The sequence below is a fragment of the Pteronotus mesoamericanus genome, unplaced genomic scaffold (assembly GCF_021234165.1).
Source record: "Pteronotus mesoamericanus isolate MK-2021 breed Mesoamerican mustached bat unplaced genomic scaffold, CSHL_Meso_final contig_173, whole genome shotgun sequence".
In the NCBI taxonomy this organism is placed as follows: Eukaryota; Metazoa; Chordata; class Mammalia; order Chiroptera; family Mormoopidae; genus Pteronotus; species Pteronotus mesoamericanus.
Window position 1 is genome coordinate 1,894,497 of NW_026555072.1, and position 26,513 is coordinate 1,921,009.

The 26,513-nt window shown below is 50.0% G+C and overlaps 2 protein-coding genes across 2 annotated transcripts; both read right to left on the reverse strand.

Annotated features, from left to right (window-relative positions):
- Positions 1 to 2,233: 2,233 nt before the first annotated feature.
- SUV39H1 (SUV39H1 histone lysine methyltransferase) lies at positions 2,234 to 14,156 on the reverse strand. Its single transcript, XM_054566374.1, has 6 exons — positions 14,066 to 14,156; positions 11,803 to 11,948; positions 9,769 to 10,431; positions 3,924 to 4,070; positions 3,713 to 3,842; positions 2,234 to 2,989 (listed from the first exon to the last, which is right to left on the reverse strand). The coding sequence occupies exons 1-6, from the start codon at positions 14,082 to 14,084 to the stop codon at positions 2,856 to 2,858; spliced, it is 1,239 nt and encodes a 412-aa protein (XP_054422349.1). The 5' UTR covers positions 14,085 to 14,156; the 3' UTR covers positions 2,234 to 2,855.
- A 5,566-nt stretch (positions 14,157 to 19,722) lies between these two features.
- WAS (WASP actin nucleation promoting factor) lies at positions 19,723 to 26,053 on the reverse strand. The gene is made up of 12 exons (XM_054566375.1): positions 25,892 to 26,053; positions 25,380 to 25,520; positions 24,238 to 24,324; positions 24,035 to 24,137; positions 23,881 to 23,922; positions 23,734 to 23,787; positions 22,674 to 22,848; positions 21,641 to 21,683; positions 21,287 to 21,440; positions 20,666 to 21,084; positions 20,313 to 20,427; positions 19,723 to 19,929 (listed from the first exon to the last, which is right to left on the reverse strand). Exons 1-12 carry the CDS (start codon positions 26,021 to 26,023, stop codon positions 19,874 to 19,876), a joined length of 1,521 nt encoding a protein of 506 aa, XP_054422350.1. The 5' UTR covers positions 26,024 to 26,053; the 3' UTR covers positions 19,723 to 19,873.
- Between the last annotated feature and the right edge of the window lie 460 nt (positions 26,054 to 26,513).

Sequence of the window (26,513 nt, forward strand, 5' to 3'; positions counted from 1 at the left end):
ACAGGAATCTATGTCAAGAGCATGAGGTCTCTGAGCTGGTTTAGGGCCCACGTTCCAGAGTGTGGAATTTGGGAGCTCTTGGGTATTGTATGAGTTCAGGGTGTGAGGTCTCTGAGCTATCTGGGTCTGAGAAGAGGGTGTGAGGACTTTGAACTGTTTGACCATCATTCTCCCAGTTTTCTCAGGAATTGGTGGGTCTGTATCCTTGGTTCTGAAGTCTCTGAGCATTGTGGGGGATCTGAAGTCAGAATATCAGGTGTGTGGATTACAAAGTGTGAGGTCTCTGAAGCATTTGGTAGTCTTTCTTCTGGTATCCTACTCTGAACCATTTTGAGGTCTGCATCAGAAGGTGTGAGGTCTCTGAGCTGTTGTACATAGATGTTCCCCACGGTCGGAATTCTCTGAACACGGTGTTTCTGGGCTGTGAGATCCCTAAGCTCTTTGGGGTCTGTGTCTAAGACTTGAGGCTCTGAGTTGTTTGCCGCACCACATTCTATGGGGTGAGGTCTCTGGGATGTTTAGTGCTCTATTTTTCAGGATGTCCCTGAGCAATTTGGGGGCCTGTGTCCAAGGTATAAGGTTTTGGAGTCATTTAGGGATCTGTGTTCTGGGTGTGAGGTCTCAGATGTTCAGGCTGTCTGGGGTGTGGCATCTCAGCTGTTTGGGAATCTGTTCCAGGATGTGAGGGTTCAATGCAGTCTGGGACTTGATCAGGATGTGAAGGCTCTGAATAACTTAGGTAGCAGTAGCCCAGGTTGTGAGGTCTTTGAAATGTTTGTTCATTTCTATCCCAGAAAGTTCTGTGATGTACTTGGAGTCCAGATCCCAATGTATGAGGTAGCCTTTAGGTCTCAAGAGTTCTTTGCGAGTCTGGGTCCCCTAGTTTCAGTGCAGCCTATAAACTATTCGGGGCCTGTGTTCAGGCACAAGATCTCGAAGCTGTATAGAGATGTGTACCCCAAATGTGAGGTCTCTGAGGTCTGGGGTCAATACCCAGGGTATATGGTCTATGAGCTATTTGGAGGCCTGTATCCTAGGTGTTGTATGTGGACGTCTCTGAACTGTTTAGGATTCTGTCAACTGTGTGTCAAGTGTTTGAGATCTTTGGGAATCTATGTTATAGTATGCGAGGTCTCTGAGCAAAAACAAAAGGTACAGGTTCACATTTAGGTTGAGGAATGATCAAGACTTATATTTGAAACATCATCTCCTTGTTCTCCACTTTGTACCCTGGTACATATTAGGTGCTCAATAAATATTTGCCAAAAATGTAAATACAATAAAAGCCAACTTTTCTCTTTTAACAGACTAGGCAGGCTCTGGGTTCAAAGCCCTAAGAGCTGGGAGGGTCCAACTAGAATTGTATCATATTTCTGTATTTCCACTGTATTTATTTCTCGAGTCATTTTTGCTTGTGGCAAGTGATAATGGTTTGCCCATTTAGACATCAATGGATATAGTTTGCCTTTTCAGTGCATTTTAAAATTTAAATAGAAAGCAAGCTTATTTTAGGTCAAGATGTTAGGTAGATGGTGGTGCAAATGGTAGGCTGTGGGGAATGTTCTAGTCAAATGGCTGAGGTTTAAGGACCATGTCCCTGGGTACCCCAGCTCCCAGCCTCTCATACCGCCAACCCCCACCTACACGAGGTCTTCATCCCCACACTTTGGTTTGTTCAGGCAACAACTCACTTTATTGATGCCCACCCCAGGCTGGGTAGGGCCGAGGAATATACAACAGGAGAAGCAGATTCAGTCCATGCCTGAAAGTCAGTCTAAGGGCAGGGAGCACGGACACACAGACAGCCACACAGATCTGGTGGCAGGGCACAGTCTCACAGAGGGGCACTCTGGGCACAGGTAGTCAGGGAAGGCTTCCTGGAGAAGACCTCACAGGGGAAGCAAGGGGTGAGGCAGCCATCAGAGCCTTCGTCTTCTGTACATCTGTGGGCAGGTAACTTTTGAGACTGTACTTGGCCTCCTGCCACATGGGCCCTTTCCTAGGATCCACCTCCAGTTTTCAAGGCTTCCCTGAGACAATCTATGTGGACCAGGTGCTTGGCTCAGTGCCTGGCACCTCATCACCACCCCATCAATGCACATTTTTGTCCTAAGTGCTATCTACAGCCTACCTAGGTCTTGGTTCCAGCTCTGAGTAGTCCCAGCAGTCATCACACGCCGACAGGGCTCCCAGGCGCCTTCTGTGCACCTCAAGGGCAGAGCTCAATCCCAGTCCACCTTAAGGGCTTGGAGAGTCTGGACTGCCTTCCTCTCATTGGCCAGTGGGCCATGGGCATCCACTCTCCTTCCAGTGGCATGTGGGCGTCTACTTCTTGGATGCACAGCCTACATGTGAGCATAAGCAGAAACCAGTCCCCAGCCCTGCAAACCCCCTCTTTCACCAAGTGGGCTGGGAAGTCTGAGCTCTTATGTCAGCCTGCCCTGAGGCGGCTTCTGCACTCTTGGAGCAGTAAAGAGAGGGCCCGCAACAGACCCCTCAAGCTCCAGGCAGAAGCAGGTGCATAAACATCTTTATATTCTAGGGCTGGGGCTTACCCCTTGGACCTCCTTGATAGGCCATGAATCCCAACTTCAGAAACTCTTGGTTTTGACAAATTACTTCTCAAGGTGGGCAGGGGGTTGTAAGTGCAACCCATGGATGGAGCTGGGACTGGGAGAGGGATTTTCTGGAAGTCAGTCCTCACTGCAACCCCGAGCACAGGGCAGGTGGGGGCAGGCAGAGGCAGACAGGAGGCCCTGGCAGTCATTCCTCAACCGGAGGGCAAGTGGGTAGGGGGTAGATGGGATGAGTGGCTTTAGGCCCCCACAGTCAGTCTGGTCTCAGACTTCGAAGGGCTAGAAGAGGTATTTGCGGCAGGATTCAGTCCCACACTTGCATTCAATACGGACCCGCTTCTTGGGGGAGCCGGGGAGCACAGCCAGGCCAAAGTTGGAGTCCATGCGGGTGCTCTCCATGTCCACGGGGTCCACTGTGGAGTCACACAGCCAGGGAGGGTGGGGGGAGGAGGGGACTTGTTAGAAGGCCTAGGTGAAGTGTCCCACTGCCCCTTTACCGTGAGACCCAGGGATCTTAGGGGATGGGAGCGGGTCTGGAATGTGGGTTAGGAGGGGATTGTGGAATTGGTAGCTTGGGACTAAGGCCAGGGCTTAGCACTGGAGGGTGCTGAAATGTTAGGAAGATGGCCAGGGATTGGGGGTTGCGGGGAAGCAAGGGGCTGTTGGGGAGAACCAGGAGGGCTGTGTCAGGCAGTGGTCCAGGAATGAAGGGCCACCTGGGCCTCAGAGGGATATCTGAACTCTCCTGCCAAAGATGCGCTCTTGAGTGTCTTAGGGGTAGCTAGATTGTCAAGTAGGGGTCTGGCTGGAAGCCAACAGGGTGTCCAGAGGCTTGGAATGAGGAAAGCCAAAAAGGGTCAGGACCGAGGAGGGTTGGGGGACTGGGGATATATCAGACAAGACTGGGATCAAGAGAAGTATATTAACTCTTGAGCCAAACATCCTCCTCCCCCAGGAGTACTTAAGAAGTCGGTCCAAGGGTTAGGAATGAGGGGACCCCCAAAAGGTAGGCAGGGGTCCATAAGTCCAGATGGGAGACTAGGAGTCAGAAAGAGCATCTTAAAGCTCCTTGGGGGAGGGGTCCTTGTGTCCCATGTCACCGTGTGCCCCTGCCCCCAGTCCCTTGACACCCCCACCTTGCATGTTGTAATCAAAAGTGAGCTCCTCGCCTGCCCAGATGGTTCTTGTGGCAAAGAAAGCAATGCGGGGCAGCCGCTCATCAAGGTTGTCTATGAAGACGTTGTACACCTGGAGGTTGGGGTCACACTGGGAGAAAAAGAATAGCAGGAGGATGAGGAGGGGCCCAACCTGCTCCTCCCGACCCCCACCCGCCTGCAGGGTACCCACACTGTGGTTGACAAAGTGGGAGATGTTGCCATAATAGGCGGCATCCACGGTGTACACATCCTCCACGTAGTCCAGGTCGAAGAGGTATGTGGCACCCTGGCGGTCGTAAATCTGGCCCCGCCGCTCCGCCTCCTCTGAGGTAATGATCTGGGGAGAGGGTCATGGGGGAGGGGGAATTGGCCAAGAAGGCTCAGGAAAACAAGCACAGTGCCTGGCCCCCCAGGAGGAGAAGAACAGGTGAAAAAGGGGGTACCCCCAACCATGTGGCTGGCAGGGCTGGACACGGGAGGCAGTGAGGCAGAGGGTCTGTCAGCCCTTCTCAAGGGGGCTGGGTTTCAGCTGCCCACCACCCATCCCTCCTCAGGCCTCTGGATGGTCTAGGGAGTCTCTCAACGGTGGGCGGAGGCTGGCCAAAAGGTCCAGTAGTGAGACAGTAGTCAGACAGACAGACAGAAAGACACAGATATATCTCCATCATGAGGGACCATAGTGAGACACAGGAAACCCAAATGAAAGGCAAGAAAGAAAAAGACCAAGGGCTCAATAGAGAGGGGAGAGTAGAGCAGGGGAGAACAGGAGAGGATGACTGATCCAGGGCAAAAGGGCCTGAGGCACTGCGGGACCCAGCACAAGAGAACCAGCGCAGGACCACGTACACAGGTAGTGAGAAAGCCACGGAGACCGAGGAGAAGAGCCCTGGGCTGGTGGGGAAAGGGAGGCTGAACAGGAGACTCGGGAAAGCTAGAGGCAGAGAGTGAAAAACACTGACAGAAGCTAAATATGAAAGACCCAGGTCCAGATATAAGACCCAGACCCCTGAGATTCTCAGATGAAAAAAACACAACAAAAACAAAAACAAAATACCACCACACAGAGGGAAGATGAAAAGAGACAAGAACTAGAGTAGGAACCCCTCCCTCAGCCCGGAGGCTTCTGTTCCTCCCTGGCTGGGTCTCCTGCTGGCCTAGTAAACATGAAGCTGCTCCATCATCCTAGCCCTGACCTGTCCTTGCCTCCCAAATGCTGTAGATGGATTCTCCACCCCAACCCTGCCCAACCCAATCTCTCCTCTCCTCTCCATCCCTCAAGTTCCCTCTTCCCCTTGGGGCCAACCACAGCCTTCTGGTAATCCCACCCATGCCAGTCTCCGGGTGAGAGTCCCCCAGTACCCAAGACTGCCCACACTTCAGCCTAGGATCCCTCCAGACCAGGCATATCTCATTCTCCACTTGCAGGTTTCTGCCCAGCCCTCAAAGACACGTGTCAGCACAGTGTACGGCACACAGCACTCTTAAGACATGCCCTTTTATTCTTTCGAGCCCAGCAACCTATCCTCTGTCCAGCAGTGGCCCTACAGGCAACTCACTCTTCCCTCCTCCCACACACACCCTTCTTCCCTGTTCTTTTGTTGGAGACCCACTGCCCATCACCGGCCCACTCCTGACACTGGATCCACCCTGGCCTCCTTCCTTGCTCGCCCTCATGCCAGCTAGTGACCATGCTGTTTCTACTTTCAAATCCCTCGTTCTAGCCTTGACCACCCTGTTTTCCCCAGTCGGAACGGCCACACTAGTGTCCTGTCTCCTCCCTGCCTCTTACACCATCATCTAGCCTCTCCTCCCTGTCGAACGCGGCTCAACAGTACCTTTAGAAGACCAAGATTTATCCCTCAGGTCACATTGCTCACTGCCCCATACTTCAGCTTTTCCTTCAGGAACCTGGCTTCTCTATACCTGTTTTTATTTATTCACTCATTCATTCAGTGGATTTTTTATAAGGCTTACCTTGTGCCTGGTCCTAGCACTCAGAAGTCAGTGTCTGCTGGGGGAGACACAGGGACCAGGCTGGGTCCCTGTTCTCAGGGGTCAGTTTAGGGGGGGAGTCACAGGGATCAGGCCCAGACCTACTCTTCATGGGTCAGTCCTGTGACAGAGAGATGGACTCAAGACATCCACAGTGCTTAAAGTTCATGGGGCAGTGGGAAAGACACCATCTAAAGCAAGCTGCAGATCATGAAGGGCTTTGACACCAGGTTGAAGAATGGGGGCTCTCTCCTGAAGGACACAACAGGAGGCACAGAAGCATTTGGAGGAGGAAGACGGCAAGGCCAGTCTCCCTCCACCTCCTTAAGAATGTGCACTCCCCTCTTGTGGCATCAGCTCCAGGCATCACTTCGTGCAGCCTTCCCAAATCTCCCAGTCCTTACCCAGCACAGCGTCGCTGAAGCCCTGGGATTAAAGGGCAACCTCTGCTGGGCTAGGAGCATACTGGATGGTGTCTGAGCAGGCTTTTTCCTTTCAGCCCCTCCCCAACCAGAGGGAATGCCCCACAACCTCCCCAGTCTCATCTTCCTGCCTGTTCTGCCCCTACCTGCTCCCCAGGAATGAGTCATACTGCAAGCCCTCCAGGGCACAAACCGTTCCTCCTATTCTTTTCAGTGGCACTCTGTAAGGGTTGGGCCACCCTGAGAACTCGAGAACAAATCAGTCCATGTCCTCTGCTCCCTAGCAACTCTCTACAATGACTGGATAAGATAGATGGGCTAGAAGCTGGCAGCCTGGAAAGGGCGTTGACGTGAACAGGAACCAGAAGACTCAAAGTACAGTTGCTACTCTGACCCCTCCCAGATATAGGATCCTGAATATTCTCTCCCTGTGCCTGTTTGCTTAGCTGAAGCGGGGTGGGGGGAATCCAGAAAATGAAAAACTCCACTTGGTCTGGCAGGGCACCAATTTTAAACACTTGGACCTTTTCTTTTTTTTTTTTTTAACCCACCTGACTAGCTTGATGACTCCAAGCAGTATACTACACCTTTCTAGGCCTCAGTTTTCTCATCTGCAGAATGGGAATGACAATGACAAGAATCCCAGACACACAGGGGCTATTGTAAAGATTCAACGAGATGACAGATGTGAAAGGTGTTTGTTAGGAACCAAGCGGTGTTACGAGAGGTTGAGTCCTGTATTTTGTCAAAATCTAAGATGCTCCCTGTGTTTTATTTCCTTTCCCACGAAAGAAAAAACTGCTGCTCATTAAATATCATTTTTAATTAAACTAATTGAGACTCACCGTCACTTCAGAGTTGTTAAGATATGAAGAAAACGTATGTTTTAAAATGAATAAAACAGGCTATCATTCTCTGTTGGGTGAGGGTGGAGATGTTCTGACAGAAGGTGGAAAGGTGCAAAAGCAGGAAGGGCAGCTCATGTGAAGGGACTGTCGGTGCAGAGGTACAAGTAGGAGAGTGAACGCCCTGTCAGATTGTATGGGGTGTGTGCTCTCAATTATATAGCAGTAGGTAGTGTCTGGGACAGCACCACGTAATCAAGTAAATTAGTATTTCTACAATGAAATCTATGAATATTCATACCAAGTAGGATAAAAACACTAAATAGGTCCAAATCCGGTCAAATTAGGTTTTATAGCCAGATGGATTACAAAAACCGTCTGGTTTTCTGAATTTTGGAATATAATGGCTTACAGGGATTGAAGACTTACTGTATACTGAACAGTGTTTGAGTGCTTCACACATGACAAGTCATTTAGTTCTTATAAAAAGTGTATGAGGTGGGTGCAATTATCATTCCCATTTTACAGATTAGGAAACTGGGATACACGGAGGTAAAGTGACTGCTGTCAATGGGTGGAGCTGGGATTCAACCTCGGGCAGCCAGGCTCCAGGGTCCACCTGTCTGCCCATTTTGCCATGCTGCCTCCTCACAGGGAGATGTAAGATTAGTTTGGCCTCTGTTGCCATCAGGAAGTCCCACAGGTCTGAGGGTGTTGGAAGGGGGCCTGCAAGTTGCTGAATGTAGCAGGAGGAAGGCTAAGAAACAGTTCAGAGAAAACGTGTGAAGAGTAGGAACAGAGTCCCTGAAAACCCCAGTGTTTACAGTGTAGAGGTGTAAGCACATTAAGGAGGAGCAGCCAGAAAAGTACCCAGCCCAGGGGACTTTGGGGTGCCTAAGGACTGCAGTCTTCCTTCTCCTTGCCTCAGGACCCTCTGTCTCATAGACAGCCTTTCCTCAAGATTGTCAGGACAGTAGAGCGAGGCTAGAGACACTACCTCCATTGGACTTCCTCTAGGACTGCTGGGCTCCTGTGGGGTCAGGACATCTCCTCCTCTAGACCATCAGGGGCTCTGGAGTATACACATAGCCTCCTCCAGAATGCTAACATCCCTCTGAGGTGGGAACATCTCCTCCCCACTGTTAGCGTCCATCTGAGGTCTAGACATTTCCTCCAGAGTGTCAGTACACTGAGGATATAGACACTTCCTCTAGGCTGTAAACCTGATCTCCTTTAGACTGTCACGATCCCTCTGGGGTGAGGACATTTCTTTTTCCCGACTGTCAGAAGAGTGTGGGTGTGGACCCTTCCTAAGGCAGACCACCAGGGTCCTTTGGAGTGTGGATAGCTCACTCTCATCCTGTAGGTCACTCTGGGACATGGATACCTCTTCCTGCAGTGTCAGAACCTCTCTGGGGTATGGCCACCTCTTCCGTCTTCCAGACTGTCAGGTCCTTTGACACGTGGACATTTCCTCCACCAGACCACCAGGATTGTCTGGAGTATGGACATCTCATCCAGACTGTCAGAGTCCTCTGCAGTATGGATTACCCTGCCTCTAGATTGTCTCAACTCCCCAGGGCTATGACCCTCTCTACTTTATAGTTAAAGTGGAAGCCTCTCCTCCTCATCACTGTCATTATTACAGTGTGGACATCCTGCGGGGTGTGTCCCTTAGGCCAATTTCTGTCACTTCCCAACCAGAGCAAACCCTAAGAAACCTATGGAAATATGGAGGAATTTGGGGTTGCCATCATGACAGGGCACAGTCATGAATTTAAATGGTCCAGGGATGTACAATGTTCCTCAATGCATGAACTGATCCTAAATAAAAAAGAACTGCCCCACACCAAATGCCCACTGCCTCCCACCTTTGAAAGTGACCTTTGCAGTTGCAGGCACTTGCTATTCACCCAAACCCCTTGTTTCCCACCTGTGCACATGGCTAAATCCCATTTCTCAGCCTCCCCTGCACGGAAGTAAGGCCAGTGACTTGGTTCCAGCCAGTGGATAGGGACAGAAATGATATGTACTGTGTCCAGGCCTGGCCCATTAGAAACCTTCCCGTCACCGCCCCCCCCCCAACTCCTGGCCTGCTTACCAGGCAAGGCTGAGGATAAGAGTCAGCTCCAAGGCTCTCAGCCATGGCCAAGGCACAAGAAGGAAAAAGCCTAAGTGACCAGTCTGCTGTGTGGCAGGATACTACCCAAACACCCACACTAGACTGTTACAGGAGCAAAAAGACTTCTAACATGCAAAGCCACTAAGACTTGTGGATCGCTGCTGGTCTTTCCACAGTATCCTGCAAGTCTAGAAGAGGAAGCAGCCAACCTCCACGAGGCATGTCTACGCCCTACTCCAGACTGTGTTCCTTTTGTCCAGATTAGTAAAAAGTACTCTTTCTGGGAAGACACTGCTTAGCAATAAGCTGGACCCTTGTAAAATGAGAAGAGAAGTGCCTTTTCAGTTGATGCAACCCTGTGCAGACCACACAACCCATTAAAAGGAACACTGCCTGGATTTCGGTTTCTACTCTCCTCTTTGCTAGGTACCCTTATGAAATCAACAGTCAGGAAGGGTTTCAATGTGCTTTTAACTACCAGCTTGGAATATTCTCCCCTGCCAGGATATCCCTAGCACTTAGGTTAAACACCCACCACCACCTTTATCACAGGAAGAGCAGACACACGATGACGAGAGCTGGGCGCACACAATGGGAACACAAAGTGGGAAGAGCCGCGCGCGCGCGCACGCACACACGGTCCTGTCTCCCTACCTCTCCCACGTACTCCATGACGAAGCTGTTCTTGCGGATCTTCTCCAGTGTGCGGACGCCCCAGCCACGCCCATCATCCGTGCGGAAGATACAGAGGTTATAGCGGATGCCCTTCTGTACCACGCGGTTGGGGCAGTCATAGCCACAACGGCAACGGGAGTTGCACTCATAGATGGGCTGCCCAGCTCGCAGCCGCACCTGGCCCTGGTCATTGTAGGCAAACTTGTGCAGTGATGCCCCAGGGCAGCAGCCTCCAGCGGGTGCCCACAGGCAGTCCTGGCACTCGCAGCCCACAGCCACCTGGTTGAGGGTGATGCCCTCACCAACACGGTACTCATTGATGTATACAAAGGCCCGCGGGGGGCCGTCCAGATCCACCTCATTCTCCACAGTGATGCGTCCCAGATGGTTGCGCTTGGCATTGAGCTCCTGCTCCCAGAGCTGGAGTGCCCGCCTCTGCTTGGCTTTCTGCACCAGGTAGCTGGCCAAGCTTGGGTCCAGATGCCTGGGTGGCTTTGACCGGTGGTGCCGCCGGAGCAGTTCTCGTTCTAAGTCCTTGTGGAACTGCTTGAGAATGCGCACACACTTGAGATTCTGCCGTGGCTCCCAGGTGCTCTCTGACTCTGGGTATCCACGCCATTTTACCAGGTAATACTCCTGTTCCTGTTGGAGGGACAAGGGGGACAGGGGCCCCCGTAAGCAGTGAGACCCTTGGACCTGCCCTCGTGGGACTTCCATCCCAAAACCAATGGCTAATACCCAAACCACTCCTCCACCTTTCTGTAAGGGCACCATGCACTGGTTAAAAAGCATGGGCTCTAAAGCCAGGATCACTAGGTTTAAATCCTGCTCTACTCATTCTGTCTAAATTCCAACTATTAAGTTAATCTTCTAAACCTACTCCCTTTTCTGTCTTCCCCTTCATCAGCTCCCTCCTGCTAGCTGTCCAGGCCCCAACTCTTGGAATCATCCTTGACTCCTTTCTCTAACACTCCTCACGTCTGCCCTCAGCAAACCCTGTCAGTCCCACCTTCAGGCTACATCCAGAATCTGACCACTTCCAACCACCATCACTGCCACCACGATCAATGCTCTCCTGGGGTGCAGCAGTAGCCTCCTCACTGGTCCTCTTGTTTCCACCCTTAACCCCATAGTCTGTTCTCCACACAGCAGCTGGAGGGACCTTTCCTTGCTGAGAGGAGGCTACAAGACACAGTTTAACTACACAGAGTCTAAGTTAAACACCCTGGGTACAAATTCTGAACCTGTCACTCCCTAGCTGTGTGGCCTTGGACAAGTTATTTAATTTTGCTGGGCCTTAGTTTCCTTATCTGTAAATAAGGGAAAAAGCTAAAAAACATTTTTTTTAGCATTCATTATGTAGCATGTACTGTTCTAAGCAGCTTACACTTGTACTAATTAAATTATCTACTTGTACTAAACTTGTACTAAATTAACTAATTTAATCCTCACCACTCTACATGAGCTAGATTCTACTAAGCATCCCCATTTTATAGATGAAGAAAATAAAGTACAGCGAATTTGCATAAGTATCCTGGGGTTACATGACCAGGATTTGAACCCAAGTATGCTACCCTAGTCTGTTCTCTTAAGTAGGCTGCCATTACCAGCTCAGGCCATGATAATAGTTCTCATTTCAGTGTTGTTGGGGTGATTAAATAAGTTTCTGAGGGGAAATGCCTTGCAGACAGAAAGTGCTCAATAACCATTAGCTATCCTTATTCCCACTCCTGGACTCAGCAGCTCAATCACTGCAACTGGTTTGTATTCTTAGGAAGGTGGTAGGAGAGAATTATTTGGGGATTCATCCTAGCTCCTGCCTCCCTCCGAAAACCACTACGTTTCTCTATCAGGAAGATAGAGATGAGAAGAGAGCCTACTAATCCTAATTTTTTAAGATCAGCAGAGAAAATTCCCTTCGGAATCAAATGCAGACAGTGGGGGGGGGGCAAAGGGGCAGGAAGACAGCTTCCTTGAGACACCCCCGCCCTGCCATGGTTACCCCAGACTCACGCGTATCTTCTTGTAATCACACAGGTACTCGACTTCAAAGTCATAGAGATTCCTCTTGGAGATGCCGAGAGCAGGGCATGAGAGCTTGGCCAAGCGGCACAGGTCCTGTAGCTGATTCCAAGAAGATTTGCAACACACACTGCAGCCTAGAACAAGGGGTCCACAAAGAATATTACTGGGTATCCTGGCAAGGCCTAGGGTCAAAGGGCATCCAAGTCCTCCCTGAGACTTCCAAAGGACTGCCTCAGAGTCAGTGAAATTTAATCTACAGATCTCCCCAATACTAAGACCTTTCTACCACAAAAATGTGCCAGTTCCTTCAACCACAATGCTCACTATCCAAGGCTACCCCTGCAGCAGCAGACCTCAAAGTGGGATCTGCTGCATGGATTATCCTAAAGGAATATATTCCCAGAGCTCCCAATTCTCCCTATACCATTTCTAAAACTGCTTGCAAAACCAGCCTAGTATTCAGGACCTAATCCTCCCTCGACATTTTGCAAAAAGAGAACAGCCTCCCATCTCAGTAGGGTGCTTTGCCCCAAGGGCATAGGTGGGATGGGGTTAAAACCTCCAGGGCACCAAACTGGAAAGACTGGTCTGAATCTGAAATCCCTGGGCTGGAAGTATTTTGGAATTCAATTTTTTATTTTATTTTACAAGTGTAGTTTTAGGTATACCCCCTACACTACCTAACACCGCCAGTGTACTCAGGTGCTTCAAGCCATAATCAAACACTTCAATAGTTCTGCAGCAAAAGTTTGAATTTTCACATTAAATATGAGAAATAAAGATGCAAGATAGCAGCACGGAATAGTCCCACCTTATAGTCTAGCTTTGCCACTGAATAGTGCCAAACTTAAGTTTTCAGGGCTTTTTAGATTTCGGAATTATGAACAAGAGATTGTGAAGTGGTATTAGATTACAGGAAGCTTCCCTGAATGACTAATCTGGGTGTCTTAACCCCACAAGGTATATTTTTCACATTGCATTTTGACTTTTTCTGCCTCATCCACATTTCTGTGAAGGGTAAAGCTTGCCCAAAGGAATTCAGGAACAGGCAAAACAGTAGTAGGTCAGTGACAATGATTCTGTAAATATACCTGGAGTGTATCTGGGGCTACCAAAATTTTTCAAGACAGATTTTTTAAAAAGCCTTCTAAATCAAAGATTCAAGACAGTCTTAATGTACTTTAGAAGCCATTTTATCAGATGATTTCACAGAACACTTACTCCAAATGTAGTCATTCAGTCCTCATCCTATTAATATTTTCTACCTCTTATTAAAAAAATCAAACATTTAAACTCATGATGAAAGGCTACAGATGACAACCTAAAAATGTGCAAGAGCTTTGCAATATTATTCTGTGTGCACAACCTAAAAACGCAAAAGAGCTTTGCAACATTATTTCATGTGCACTAACCCCCCTTCCACCTAGGCAGGCCTAGTAGATACTCGGCCTGTGCCCACGCCTTCCTCTCCTTATGACGTCTCTCTCTTTCAAACCCCTGAACTTGCTTTTGAAACCCCACTAAAGTGTTGCCAACTCACATCTCCAGCTGCTAGCGCCGCACTGACCACAGGTGGAATCTCCTGTCCCTTAGAGGTCCCTCACACTTGTGGAACCCATCCTTCCCGCAGATTTCCTTACCCAGAGAAGCCCACCCCTCAACATATGGACAAAGTCACTTCTTTTTCCCTGCTCACTGGGGAATCCAATTTTCCCATTCGGGAAGCCCCTGCCCCTCTTCCAAAGGGAGTCCTCGCTACTGCAGACCCTTCCCTCATCACGCTGAGAGATATCCTTCCCACAGGACTCCTCTATAACCCCACTCGGAAAATGAGGACCGTCCCCTTCCATTCCCTCTCCTTCCCTCTCCTTCCGGCATCTCGCGTGGACACCAAGCGGGTAACGGTCACCGGCGACCGATTTTCCCGCGCGCGGGCGCGGCCTCCGGGACCAGCCACCCCCGCACGCGCGCGCGCTCGCGCGCTTTCGGGTCGCTTTTAGAGGCGCGCGCCCCCCTCTTGAGTCCCCACTTCGCCCCGCGCCCGCCGCCTTCCAAAGCACGCGCCCCCTCCTCTCAGCCCCGCCCAGCCTCGCGCGCTTGGCCCGAGCTCCGCGAGCCCCAGCCTTTCGGCGCTGGGCTTCCGGCTTCCAGCTCCGTGGCTTTGGACGCCTGGGTCCTGAGCCCGCGACGTTACCCCTCCAGCCCACGCAGCCCGGCCAGCAGACCGGCGCCGCTGCCACCACTACTTCACCTTTTAAATTTTCCGCCATCTTTCCCCACGGCTAACGACATTCGGGCCTAACTGGCCTCGCGAGAAGAGAGCTCGCGCGGGCGTGGCCGAGAACGCGCAGCCTATTGGCCGCGCCGCACCCAGAGCAGTGCCCGTGCGGACCAACCGGCGAGCCGTGACCGGACCCCTCCCGCCACTCCGCTCGGTCCCGAAGGCGGGTGCTCGCCAGCGCTATCCCAGCGTGCGTCTGGGCGGTGGCAGCGGCAGCGGCAGCCGAGGTTGTCGGAGGCCCTGCCCGTCCGCCGTTCTGTCTGTCACGCCATCAGCCAATCCCGTTGTCAGTCAGCCAGCCAGACCTGGGCGGGGGGGGGGGGGCGGAAACTCTTCGTTCTGTCAGACCCCAATTACCACCGTCAGGCAGCCCGTCACATTTTAACCCTGAGCAGGCAATGACTCCTCTCCTATGGTAGAGTAGAGTCACAGACTGCTGCTCAGTCTCAAAGTCCGTCCAGACTCAAATCACACAAAGGGTCAGTCATCGCAACTGCATAGTCAGACCCCACCCGCCATTCACACCATCAGTCACCAGTAGCAGACATTTGTGCCCCTCCCCGCCAGAAGCAAGTCCCTAGGGACAGACATGCAGTGCTTACTAATAGCCACATTGCTAGTCAAGTCAGCCTGTCATTGCCTGAGAGGACCCCTTCCTCATTGGCAGTCACACAAGCGGCGGTTTCTCCTGCTACCTTTGCCCTAGCACCTGCTCTGAACCCCCTGGGGAAGTCATCTCCTGCCTGCTCCAGAAACCCCAGCCACCACCCATGCCCTCAGGCAGGCTGCAATTAGGTCAGGCGTGGCTGGAATTGTCGGCATCTCCTGCAGCCCTGTCAGGCAGTCACACTATCCACCATCAGTTGTCAACGACTGTCATTCCCACCATAATCAGGTACTTTATTCCTCAGGGCAAATAGTCACAGCGACTAAAGGTAGCATTAAGCCTCCGCACTACCTGTCAGTGGCCAGCATCCTGTCCTTTCTCAGGGAGGCAGACATACCCCCCACCAATGGACAGTATCCTCTGACCCATCAGGGCAGCTGTGATTCTAACGCGGTACAGCTATACAGTCAGGCAGCTACGATGCACTTTCAGTTGGTCAGCTGGCCTGTGACTCATTCTGTCTGCCCCCCATACTGTCAGTTAGCCAGGTAGCCATGCTCAGCATCCAGCCGAGCACGTGGTTTATCAAGCATGCTATGATCCGGTCAGGGCAGACAGTCGCCAGAGACAGCTGCCTATCAGAGGGCCACAGATCTGTCCATCAGCCAGTCTGAAATCCCCTCAGGGTAACCCTCCTTCACATATCATCTGGCAACAGTAACAGCCAGACACTCCCTTGGGCCAGGTGCGATACCTAGCAATAGTCATCCATCCATAGCATCCTGCCAACCATGGGTCAGGAGTCAGCCAGCATGTCAGTCCCTCAGGAGGCTTCTGGTCTTCTACGCTGTCAGACCGCCAGCCCCAGTCAGTCCCAGGCAGGCTGTAATTGTTAGCTATTTCAGTACCACGTTGTCAGTTCCTGAAACTGCTCCTCTCCTTGTCAGTCCATGAGTTATGGAGTTAGCCAAATAGTTATTCTGTCTGCCTGTCTGTCAGTCCAGCTGTGAGCTGTTTGGAGAGCTGACAGCCCCTGCTTGCCATGAGTGGAAGAGTCAGCAGCATAAGTCCCACCATGGATTCCCCTTCCCTCCCTATTCCTTCTAGAACAGTCTGATGCTAGTCTTCACATGTCTCCAGTCTCCTGGGGCAGGCAGGACCCTCCCACTCCCAGGTATCCAAGAGATCTATCCAACCCATGACAGTGGTTTAAAGCATGACGTTTTTTAAAAAAATTAATATTTTAATATAGTGTTATAGGAATTTTAAAAGGAAAACAGTCCCTAAACACAATGTTTCCGTGTTCCTTTCCAGTTTTGTCTATATATACATTTCCAAAGTAAGTATTCTATTTATACACATATACATATATAGGTTTTTATTACAGTTTACATTCAATATTATTTTGTATTAGTTTTAGGTGTACAGCACAGTGGTCAGACAATCATACACCTCATGAAGTGCTCCCCTGATATTTCCAGTACCCCCTTGGCACCATACATTGTTCTTACAATATTATTGACTATATTTCCTATGCTGTACTTTACAAACCTATGACTATTTTGTAACTACCAATTTATACTTCTTAATCCCTTCACTTTTTCACCCTGTTCCTCAAGCCCCCTCCCCTATGGCAACCATTAGTCTGTTCTCTGCATCTATGCACCTGTTTCAATTTTTTTTTTGGTCATTTATTTTGTTCTTTAGATTCCAAATGTAAGTGAAATCATATAGTGTTTGTCTTTCTCTGACTGACTTATTTCACTTAACATAATACCCTCTAGGTCCATCCATGCTGTCCCAAGTGGTAAGGGTTTTTTTGTTGTTGTTGTTTTGTTTTGTTTTGTTTTTGTTTTGTTTTTTGCGGCTGAGTAATATTTCATTGTCTATTTGTACCACCTCTTCTTTATCCACTTATTTATTGATGGGCATGTGGGTTGCTTCCATAGCTTGGCTATTGTAAATAGCGCTGCAATCAACATAGGGGTGCATATATTCTTTCGAATTAGTGTTTTGGGTCCCTTCAGATATACACCCAGAAGTAGAATCGCTAAGTCATAGGCAGTTCCATTTCTAATTTTTTGAGGACCCTCTATACTGTTTTCCACAGTGGCTGCACCAGTCTGCATTCCCACCAGCAGTGCACCAGGGTTCCCTTTTCTCTGCATTGTGGCTAATACCTGTTGTTTGTTGATTTATGCACAATAGCTATTCTGACAGGTATGGGGTGATATTATGGTGTTAATTTGCATTTCTCTGATGTTTAGTGATGTTGAACATCTTTTCCTCTGTCTATTGGCCATCTGTATGTCCTCTTTGGAGACATGTCTATTCAGGTCCTCTGTCTATTTTTAAATTGGATTGTTTGGTTTTCTTGGTGTTGAGCTGCATGTGTTCTTTATAAATTTTAGATATTAATCCCTTATTGGATGTATCAAAGCATGACCTCTTTCTGCTTGAATCTGGAGGGGTGATGTGGGGGTTTTGGGGGAGCATCCCTTGGCCCTCCCCAAGCAATATAGGATAGTAGGTAAAGGCCTAGATTCTGGTAGTCTGATGACCTGAGTTCAAGTCACAACTCCTCCATATACTAAATTGAGTGGATTTAGACGGTTTCTTCATCTACAAAACCTCAGACAAGTGACCTTGGAGTGGGCATTTCCTGCTCACCTGGTAAATGAATCTTTCAGAAGCACTACCACCTTTTCAGAAGACCACCCTCTTATTACCCTGTCCTACTCCGAGCCACTTGTCTGTTCAGCATTAATTTAGTGCCTAGTGTGTACATTGCCTTGTCCAGTGCTGGGACCAAAACAGGGTTTTATCCACTCCATGCCACACAGGTTTGACCTGTTTTTAATGTAAACCTCATAGTGGAGTGTAGCACACATATGGAGAGTACACAGACCATGGGTGATCAGTGGTGTGACCTTTCACCAGCAAATATACATGTGGAACCAGAACGCAGGTTAAAGAACAGCATAGCCAGACAGAGCACCAGAAGCATTTAATTTTTTAACATCTCTGAAATCAGGCTGCATCTCTCAAGCACTGGTGGGTCATAATTCAACTGGCAGTACTTCTTTTGTCTTTCTTAGTGATACATAAAATAAGGGTGTATTTTATAATTAATGGTGACTCAGGATCAGTGATGCCCAATAATAACAGCAGCAGAAGCTGATGTTTATAGGTGCCTACGAGGAGAGAGGCACTTAGATCGCCATCTACTTTAATTCTGCCTACAGCCTATGACATAAGCGTTTTCATCCTCATTTTAAAGACTGAGAAAACTGAGGCTCAGAGAAGTCAAGCAACTTGCCCACAGTCAATTCTTTTACCCCGGGCCTGTGCCTGCTCTAGTCAGGGCTACTGGATATTCAGAAGTAGTGTGATGTGAGGTCTTTCCTCCAACAAAGCCCGCCCAAGGGATCCCAGAACACTGGATTTCTAGGATTTCATCAGGGGCGAGGGGGTGAGTTGGGAGGGGAGTGAGTGGTATGACAAGACCTTCCTAGATTCAGTGCTTGTTCTGGGGATCTTGTCTGGGTGGGGTGGGAAGTAGAGTTGGGGGATGAAGAATAATAAAAGAATTAAAGGGAACCCGAGACTCCCTCCTTCTCCATCTTCCCCAGCTGTCGAGGAATTCTTACGGGGCAAAGCCAGCTCCCATTCCCCACACCTCCAACCTCACCACCCCAGCTGCCCCCCTGCCTTCTTCCCCTAACCCCCCAAGCTACACCCCAATGGTTCCAAAATTCTTCTACTGCTCTTGCATATAAAAGAAGCCTGTCCTCTATTGAATCTCCCTCACCTTGGTCTTTCTCCCCTCCTCTGTCTCTAAATGTAGGCTATCTGAGATCTTCAATCCACCAGATTTCAGAAATGCGAAAGGGGTAGGCACCTGGATTCTAGCCTTTAATGTGCAAGAGTTTCTAATTACTTCATTGGAAATGCTTTAAACACCTGGGACTGTTTTGAGTTGCTCCTTTTTTTCTGGAGAGCAAGTCTTAGAGGAGAAGGAGGGGAGGGGTGACTCAGTGGGATCTCAGTTGGAAATCTATTACTTATTGTTACCTTCATTGTATACATAGGGAAACTGACGCACAGAGGTGTGGCATCTTGTTCAAGTTCTAGAGAAGGTCTATTTGAATAGTAAGTCTTTGACTCTTCCACTGCCATTGGCCAAGACTTGGTTTACACTGGGAACTGGGCAGAACCAAATTTGAATACTGAGAGGGGGTTCTGCCCATTAGGATCCTGTGTGAATTGTGTGCATGGACAGTTGGGAAATCTGACCATCAAGAATTCTCTTGATCTAGTATTGTGTTGATTGAACAGTTTTTAAAAAATAAATAAGTGAATGAATAAATAACTCTCCCACTCATTCACCACACCCAGCCTCATGCCAAGCTTTTCCCTACTTCAGGGCCTTTGCAGTAGCTGTTTCCTCTGCCTGGAATGCCCTTCCCCGAAATATTCACCTGGTTGACTCTTCTCCCCCTAGGTTCAGCATAACTGTCACCTCCCCTCCAAGAGGCTTTCCCTTAACACCTTATCTGAATGTCATTCCCCCTTGGCACATAGCATTTATCATGATCTGTAACTCTCTCCTGTTTCTATTTGATACTTTCTTGTCTGTCTCCTCCCTAGAATGGCAGTGTCTAGAATGTCAGCCCCACTAGGGCAAGAATTTTTGTTGATTTTTTCCACTGCTTTATCCCCATACTCTAACATAATGCCTGGCAATAAATGTTTGCTAAAACAAAAAACGGCAGAAGGAAACAAAGAAATAAAGGCTAAATGACTGAGGAAACAAGTGAATGAATGAATGTATATGTGTAAAGCTAAATCAATGAAATCAGGTAGATGAATAAAAGGGATTTTAGGAGAAAAGGACCCCAAATTCCCACTTTTGGAATATAAATGAACTGAAATTTAGAGGAACAAAAAGACAGTTATTTTATTTTTGTTTTAAAATCCTTGACTGAGAACTGATAAATTTTGTATAAAAAGCGCTGTTGCTAAGGCAACTGGGGGCCGGTCAGAGGTAACAGCATTGGAGGGGGTGGTGGGGAAGAAATGGGCCCTGGGGGCCTGAGAGCCAAGAGAGGAAGGCAGCGGGCAGCAGCTGCCTGTGGATCAGGTGCGGAACAGGTCGGGGTGGTGGCAACTTAGTCATCCCATTCATCGTCCTCATCGTCATCTCCAGCCTGGTCCTCCCCTTCGTCTGGAGGGGGACAGAAAGAGCGGAACCCAGATGGGCAGCAGGGTTCACAAGCCCTGGAGTGGGGGTTTGCTAGGGTCTGAGAAGTTGGGACTCGGGGTCCTGGGGGGCTGAGGTTTCCTGCTAGGAGATCAGATCTGGGGCCTATGCATTGGATAAGGATGGGCCCCCTCAGAGGAGGGAGAAATAGGATTTCTGTTTCAGAAGAGATAGGTATTATAGTTGGGGTCTGGGCTCTAGTTGGAGTTGTAGTTAATACTACTCTCAAGAATGTGTGGTTACGCCCTGGCTGGTTGAGGTTGTTTTTAGGCCAATACTAGCCCTGAGAAAAAGGGTCACTGCCAGAGAGGGCAGCTCACAGGTGGCACAGGAGGGCCGACTCTTACCTGAAGAATGAATGGCTTTGCTTCTCTTCTGCATTACGTGCATCAGGGCACCCACTAGCCCCTCGGAGCTCTGAGGTGGTGGCTGTAGCGCAGAACTCTCCGAGGCCCCAGGGGTCTGCAGCAAGCAGGGCCCAGCACAGAGGGCTCAGAGCCTATGAGAGCACTACTCCCCACCCTTTCCAGTCCCCCTCAAGGTTCCAGGCCCACACCTCTGCATTAACCTCCCAACCCTCTCACTGAACCCCAAAAGCCTGGGAACCCCATCAGTCTCAGCCCCAGCACCCTAAGATCCTGACTTGCACAGTACACCTCAGAGTCCCAAACCCCTAGTCCTTTATCCTGCTGGTCCTCACCTTGTTCAGCTGAATTCCCTGCCGGATTTGATCCAAAAGAGCCCCTCGACCTCCACCAGGGGCCAGGCCCCCCACAGGCCCCAGAGTAGGAGGGACTGGGGGAGGTACTGGTCCATACCCAGAGCTGGGTGGTGGTGGTGGCGGCGGAGGCGGTGGTGGCGGTGGCGGCGGCAAGGGTGGGCCCCCAACTCCAGGGGGTGGAGGGGGCAGTGGCCCAGAACGTCCTGCGGCTGGTGGGGGTGGTGGTGGAGGGCCCCCTCGGCCTGGCAGTGGGAGTCCCCGCGGAGTTGGCGGGGGCGGTGCACCTCCCAAAGGTACAGGGGGCAGTGGACCAGAACGACCCTTGTTACTCCCCACAGAAGGGGGCCGGGGAGGCTGGTTCCCTCCTCGGGATGGCGGTGGGGGTGGTGGAAGCGGCTCTGAGGGGGGGAAATAACACAGCTATTATTATACTTTCCTTCCAAGTCTTTTGCTCATTTGTAAAATAGGTACCCAACTAACCAACTCCCAATTCAAGCAGTAGAGAGGTTTCCATAAGAACTGAACGACTACAGTGTGTATCTTTTGAAAGTCAGCTACTAGGGTTGGAGAAGAAGGGGGTGTCCAGAAGGAGGGACTCACCCTGGCGCCTCATTTCCTTCCTCACAGCTTCCAGCCCACCCTGATCCTCAATGAAGTCATAGATAAGTTTGGAGGTCTCAGCATCAGTGAGCTGAGCCTCACTGATTCCTGCCCTAGAAAACAAGCTCCGCAGATCCGGGTCTAGGTTGTTCACCTGCCCAGGAGAAAAAAGTCAGGGGTGGGGTGGGTGAACAAGGTGGGGAGGGAAGGGGCAGGGGTTATCATTGGGCCCACCCCAGAGAGGAATCTGAGAGGGGTGTGGGAAGGGCGGGGTCTGGGAATAGGTCTGATTCCTGGACTATGCAAGGGTAGGTGGAAGTTGAATGGGGTCTAGGGGACTTTGGAGTTACTCACGTCAAATCCATTCTGGGGGTCCCACCCCACATGGCTGACATGTCTAGGTGAGAAGAAGAGACCCCAGTGAAGCCCCACTGCCCTTCCTTCCCTGTCTTCCTAGTGAAGCCCTCCTGCCCTTTCCTGCCAAGAATTAGTGAAATGAGCCATAGTGAATGAATGAGAGCAGTAGCTATGGAATTAGAAGGGGTCCGTAGTTTGTGGTGCCCATCTGTCCGTTTCATCCCTTTTTCCACCATCTATCCATCCATTCATTTGTCCACCTAGCCATTTACATTCACCCGCAGACCGCTGATCCGTCATATATTTCTCTCCACTTCTCTGCCCACACACATTTGTTTACCCATTTGTCTACCACTGCTCTCACACACACTTGTCCATTCACCTATCCATCTACCCATGTACCCATGTTTCCATCCATCCACTCATTTGCCTCCATTCAACCACACACTTCTGTCCATTTATCCATTGAACTGTTCATTCATCCACATATCTGGCCACCTATCCATCCCCATCCACCTTGTCTGTGGGCCAATCAGCTATATGTCCATCTGTCCACACACTCATTCACACACCCATCCTTCTGTCCTCCCACTTCCCATTTACCCATCCACCCATCCATCCAACCACCTATCCATTTATTCTGCAACCCACCCATTCATTTATTCATTTCATTCATTCATTCGTTCATCTATCCATCTACCCACCCATCTATTCATCCACCAGCCCACCCAGGTTACGACTAGGGTGAGATGAGCAAGATGCCTAGGGTACAAAATTTAAGGAGGCACTCACTCTCAGAGTCATGAATTGCACTTGCATGACCCTGAAACCATCTGTAAATTTTGCAGCCTTCATGCCTCACTTGCCTCTCCCTAGTTCTGGCCTCTCACCCACCCCCGCATCCGCTCATCTACCCTCATGCCCACCCATCCATCTGCCCATCCTTCCATCCACTTAGTTCTGCTCCTGTCAACCTGTTCATCTGCCTCCGTCCCAGGAATCTGTGGGCCCGCTGAAGAAAGGTTCTCACTTGAATCCGCTGGGTGCACCAATATCAGCCTTTCTGATCTTTTTCTTCCCTGAGCGTTTCTTATCAACTGGGCCAGGCCCAGGCACCGGGATCCCACGGTATCGTGAATTTGTGATGTCTGGGTTCTGGATGTCCACTGTTGCCAGTCCCAGAGACGGTGGGCCAGCTGCTGGGCCTGTGGGGAAAATATGGTTACTAAACCATTGACCTACTTACCTACCAACCGAAGCACAGGGGCAAGAGACGGGAAGACTGTTGAGGAAATCTGTGCGTATGTTTGATGGTCATGGAGGTAGTGGGTGAATGATCCAAGAGGGGTTTATGGAGAAGTGGATGGGTGGTTCCCACAAACCACTCATATATTTCATTAACTAATTCATTTATTCATTCACTCATGCTTATCACTTCAGTATTGACTCATTTATTCACTGGCTCATTAACTAATTAATTTGTTAAATTATTTGTTCACTCATTCATTCACTCAATCATTGCTTTCTTTGCTGATTGAAACGTTTAAAAAACATTTTATTTACTTATTTTTAGAGATGGGAGAAAGAAGGAAGAAAGGGAAAGAGAGAAATACCATGTGTGAAACATCCATCTGTTGCCTCTTGCACACCCCAAACTGGGAATCTGGTCTGAAAGCCAGGCATGTGCACTCTCCAGGAATCGAACCGGCAACCTTCTGGCCTGAGACCACCACTAAATCTACTGAGCCACTCCAGCTAGGGCTGATTGAAATTTCACGTAGCTTTTTTCATTTGTTCACTGTTCAGTTCATTCAATCATTCATTCATTCTTTAATTTACTCAATCATCCCTCCATCCATTCATCCACTTATCTGTATAGCAATTCACCTATGCATCTATATATCGATCTATATTTCATCCTCCCATCAGTTCATCCCCTCACTCAACCACCTATCCACCACCATTGCCTCTACCCACACATCCATCCACCCACCCACCCATTCATTCACCCACTTATCTCTGCACCCACCAAATTACTCACCCACCCATCCACTCCCCACCCACCTGTCCAAGGAAGAATTAGCACTCACCCCCTTGCTCTCCACCTGGGTGCGGGGACAGGGGTGGGAGCCCTCCTCTTCTCTCTGGGAAAATGGAATCGGTAGAGAGCTCTGACAACCCCCTCACAGGTTCCTGGGCTAGCCCCTTATTACCCCTCCTTACACTAGAGGACTCACCTTCATTGGCTGGTGCCGGTGGTTGCGGTAGGTGGCGTCTGTCTGTGGAGAGACAGGTAGACTAGGAACCAGAACCATGAGAGGGGCTTTTACAGCTCTCCACTCTTGCACTCACCTCTGCCCAACCTCTTTTCCTCCCCTAAGACCTCCTCACCTCCACTTTGCCTCTGATTCGTTTTTTGTATCTTCTCTTGCACCAGGGCCTGGAAGGCCTGGGCCTCGCTCTCATCTGCAAAGTTCAGCCCCACTTGGCAGTCCTGTGCACACCTTGGAGTCAGCAGGCTTCCAGGACCCCCATACCTTTTCCATCTCCTCCCCACACCCCGACTGAGGTCCAGGGGTTGGGCGGTCACTTACGTCTCCAGCGAACGTGTGGAAGAAGGGGGTGGGAGTGGAATAAACCAGCTGTGTGTACAGCTCCTGTTCCCAGAGCAGCAGGCCTTCCTGGAGAGGTGGGGGACACACTGGCACTGAGGCATGCCCTGGGTGGCAGGTCTCTGTTATCTGGGTAGGGAGCACGGTGTCCACATTTGGGGCCCCAGGATCTGATCTGGATATTTCCAACTCAGCATCCAAGAGTTGGACGTCTAGGGTACAGGTGTGAAGGGATTTCTTACAGTATGGGAGTTAGATACCACAGTAAGAGATTTGGATTCGGGGTTTGTGGCCCTAGATGTGGGATTTGGGGGCTTGAATTTGAGGGTTTGGAACTCCACTCCTGAGAAACTGAGCCCATTTCAGACTCCATCCCACATTCTCCCTTCATTTGGGCAGGCAGGGCTCCAGTATTGGGAGTTGGGGTTGAGATTTGAGGTTCAGACATATAGACTTGGAAGTTTTGGGGGAAGAGTTCAGCCAACATATGTGCAATTTGAAGTTTGTGGAACAGAGCTATGGCTTAGGAGTTTGATTAGTATTTGATGGCTCTGCGATCTTGATATGGTTATGCTGGGTTCATCTTTATGGGTTTAGAAGTATGAATTTGGGGTATGTGCCTGCGGAGTTCAGGTTAGGGGTTTGTAGAACAAATTTAAGAATTCTGGGGCCCATGCTGTGGGGTTAAAAGGGCAGATTTGGAGTTCAAGACTCAAGGCATATTTAGGTTTGGGGTTTGGGGAAGAGATTTATGACTTAGGAGCTAAATAAACATCTGTAGTTCAGGAGTTTTGATGGGGAATTTCTGGGGCCCAAAATGTTGAATTTAGAGTAGATTTGAGTTTAAGGTAAAAATATAGTTACTCATCTTTTAGTTTGTGGGATACATTAGATTTAGGCGGTATACTAATATGTGGAGCGGGGGTTACAGACATTGACATGGAGACTCCAGGATCAGCCATTGCAGGTTTAGAAGGGCAAACCAGAATTTGATGTCTGCATGAATTCTTTGGTTCTGGGGCCCAGGGGTTCATTGATCTGTCTGAGGGCTCAGGGCTATGGACACAGATCTAGGTTTGCAGGTCGAAAATGGGTTTGCATGTGCAGTGGGCGGCGGGGATTACCTGAAGGCTGTAAAGGCGGATGAAGTAGGACTTCTGGGGGTTATCCTTCACGAAACACACAGCCCCACAATGATCCTTGGTCCAGCGCTCAGCTCCAGGGGGCAGCGCCAGGTACAGCTGAACAACTGAGGTGGCCAGTGTCTGGGAGGGGAGAGCAGGGCTCAGTGGAGTGTGGTTGGGGCAACCAGAGGGTCTGGGAGCTAGACTTGGTCTTTCCTTGCCCATGGCTGTTGTGACCCCCAAGGAAGAGCCACGAGCAGAGAGAGAGTGAGTAAACATGAAGATCTTCCTGGGATTGTTGAATGAGGGTAAGCGGATTCTAAGAGAGGTGATGATGGAGAGGGAAAAGAAGAGGGGAAGAAAGAGGAGGAGAAGAATGGGGAAGATGAGGAGAAAGGAAGGGGAAGAAAGGAGGAGAGGGGCAGGATTCAAAAAAGGAGGAGCAGGAAGAGGAGGAGAGGAAGAGGAGGAAAAAGAGAAAGACAGGGAGGGGCAGAAGTTCCCCAGCTCACCCAGCATTTTCTTCCCAGCATCTTGAAGAGTCGCTGGTTCTCCTGGTCATGGAGGAGGGTGGAGGCGATGTTCTGCTGAGCTGCTTGTCCTCCGCGGCCCCCAGGCCTGCCTCCCACAGGGCCCCCACTCATGGTGCCTTCTGCCCTTGTCCTCTCCAGCTAGTCTCTGGGTGCAGGGTAAGAAGAGGAACTTCCGCAGTGAGCAGGGGAACAGGAAGTGCAAAAAACCACAAGAGAAACAAGTCCTCCAGAGGCCCCTCGGTGGGCCTGGGCTCCTCCTCCCTAGGAAAGGCTTGGACACTCTGCCCTCAGACTGGGGTCCTCCTCCATTTGACTGGTTAGACCCATCTTTTGGATGAGTTCATGTCCTGTTCCTTCTTTCTTGCTCTCTGGGGCCCATCTCCGTCTGACTGGCTGAGATCCTGCTCCCTCTGATTGTTTGGCAGCAAGAGCTAGGCCACTACAGCACTTCTGTAGGGTGCTCTGCCATAACTGGGAACAGTCATGGGGCTGAGAGGCCTCCTTCCTCCCCAAAGTATCCAGTTAGCTCAGGCCTGAGGTCCAAAGCCCCGAATGCCAAAGGGTTACCGAGCTAAAACTTTTCCTTTAAGTACACGGTGAG

Coding starts and splice junctions, on each gene's coding strand:
- SUV39H1 (XM_054566374.1), bottom strand. Junction 3,843..3,923: donor CCCACTTTGTCAACCACAGT/GTGGGTACCCTG, acceptor TTTTTCTCCCAG/TGTGACCCCAACCTCCAGGT. Junction 2,990..3,712: donor TTTTGATTACAACATGCAAG/GTGGGGGTGTCA, acceptor GTGACTCCACAG/TGGACCCCGTGGACATGGAG.
- WAS (XM_054566375.1), bottom strand. CDS start 26,023: ATGAGTGGGGGCCCTGTGGGAGGCAGGCCTGGGGGCCGCGGAGGACAA. Junction 23,788..23,880: donor ACCGGCACCAGCCAATGAAG/GTGAGTCCTCTA, acceptor CCATTTTCCCAG/AGAGAAGAGGAGGGCTCCCA. Junction 21,684..22,673: donor GGTGCACCCAGCGGATTCAA/GTGAGAACCTTT, acceptor CTTCTCACCTAG/ACATGTCAGCCATGTGGGGT.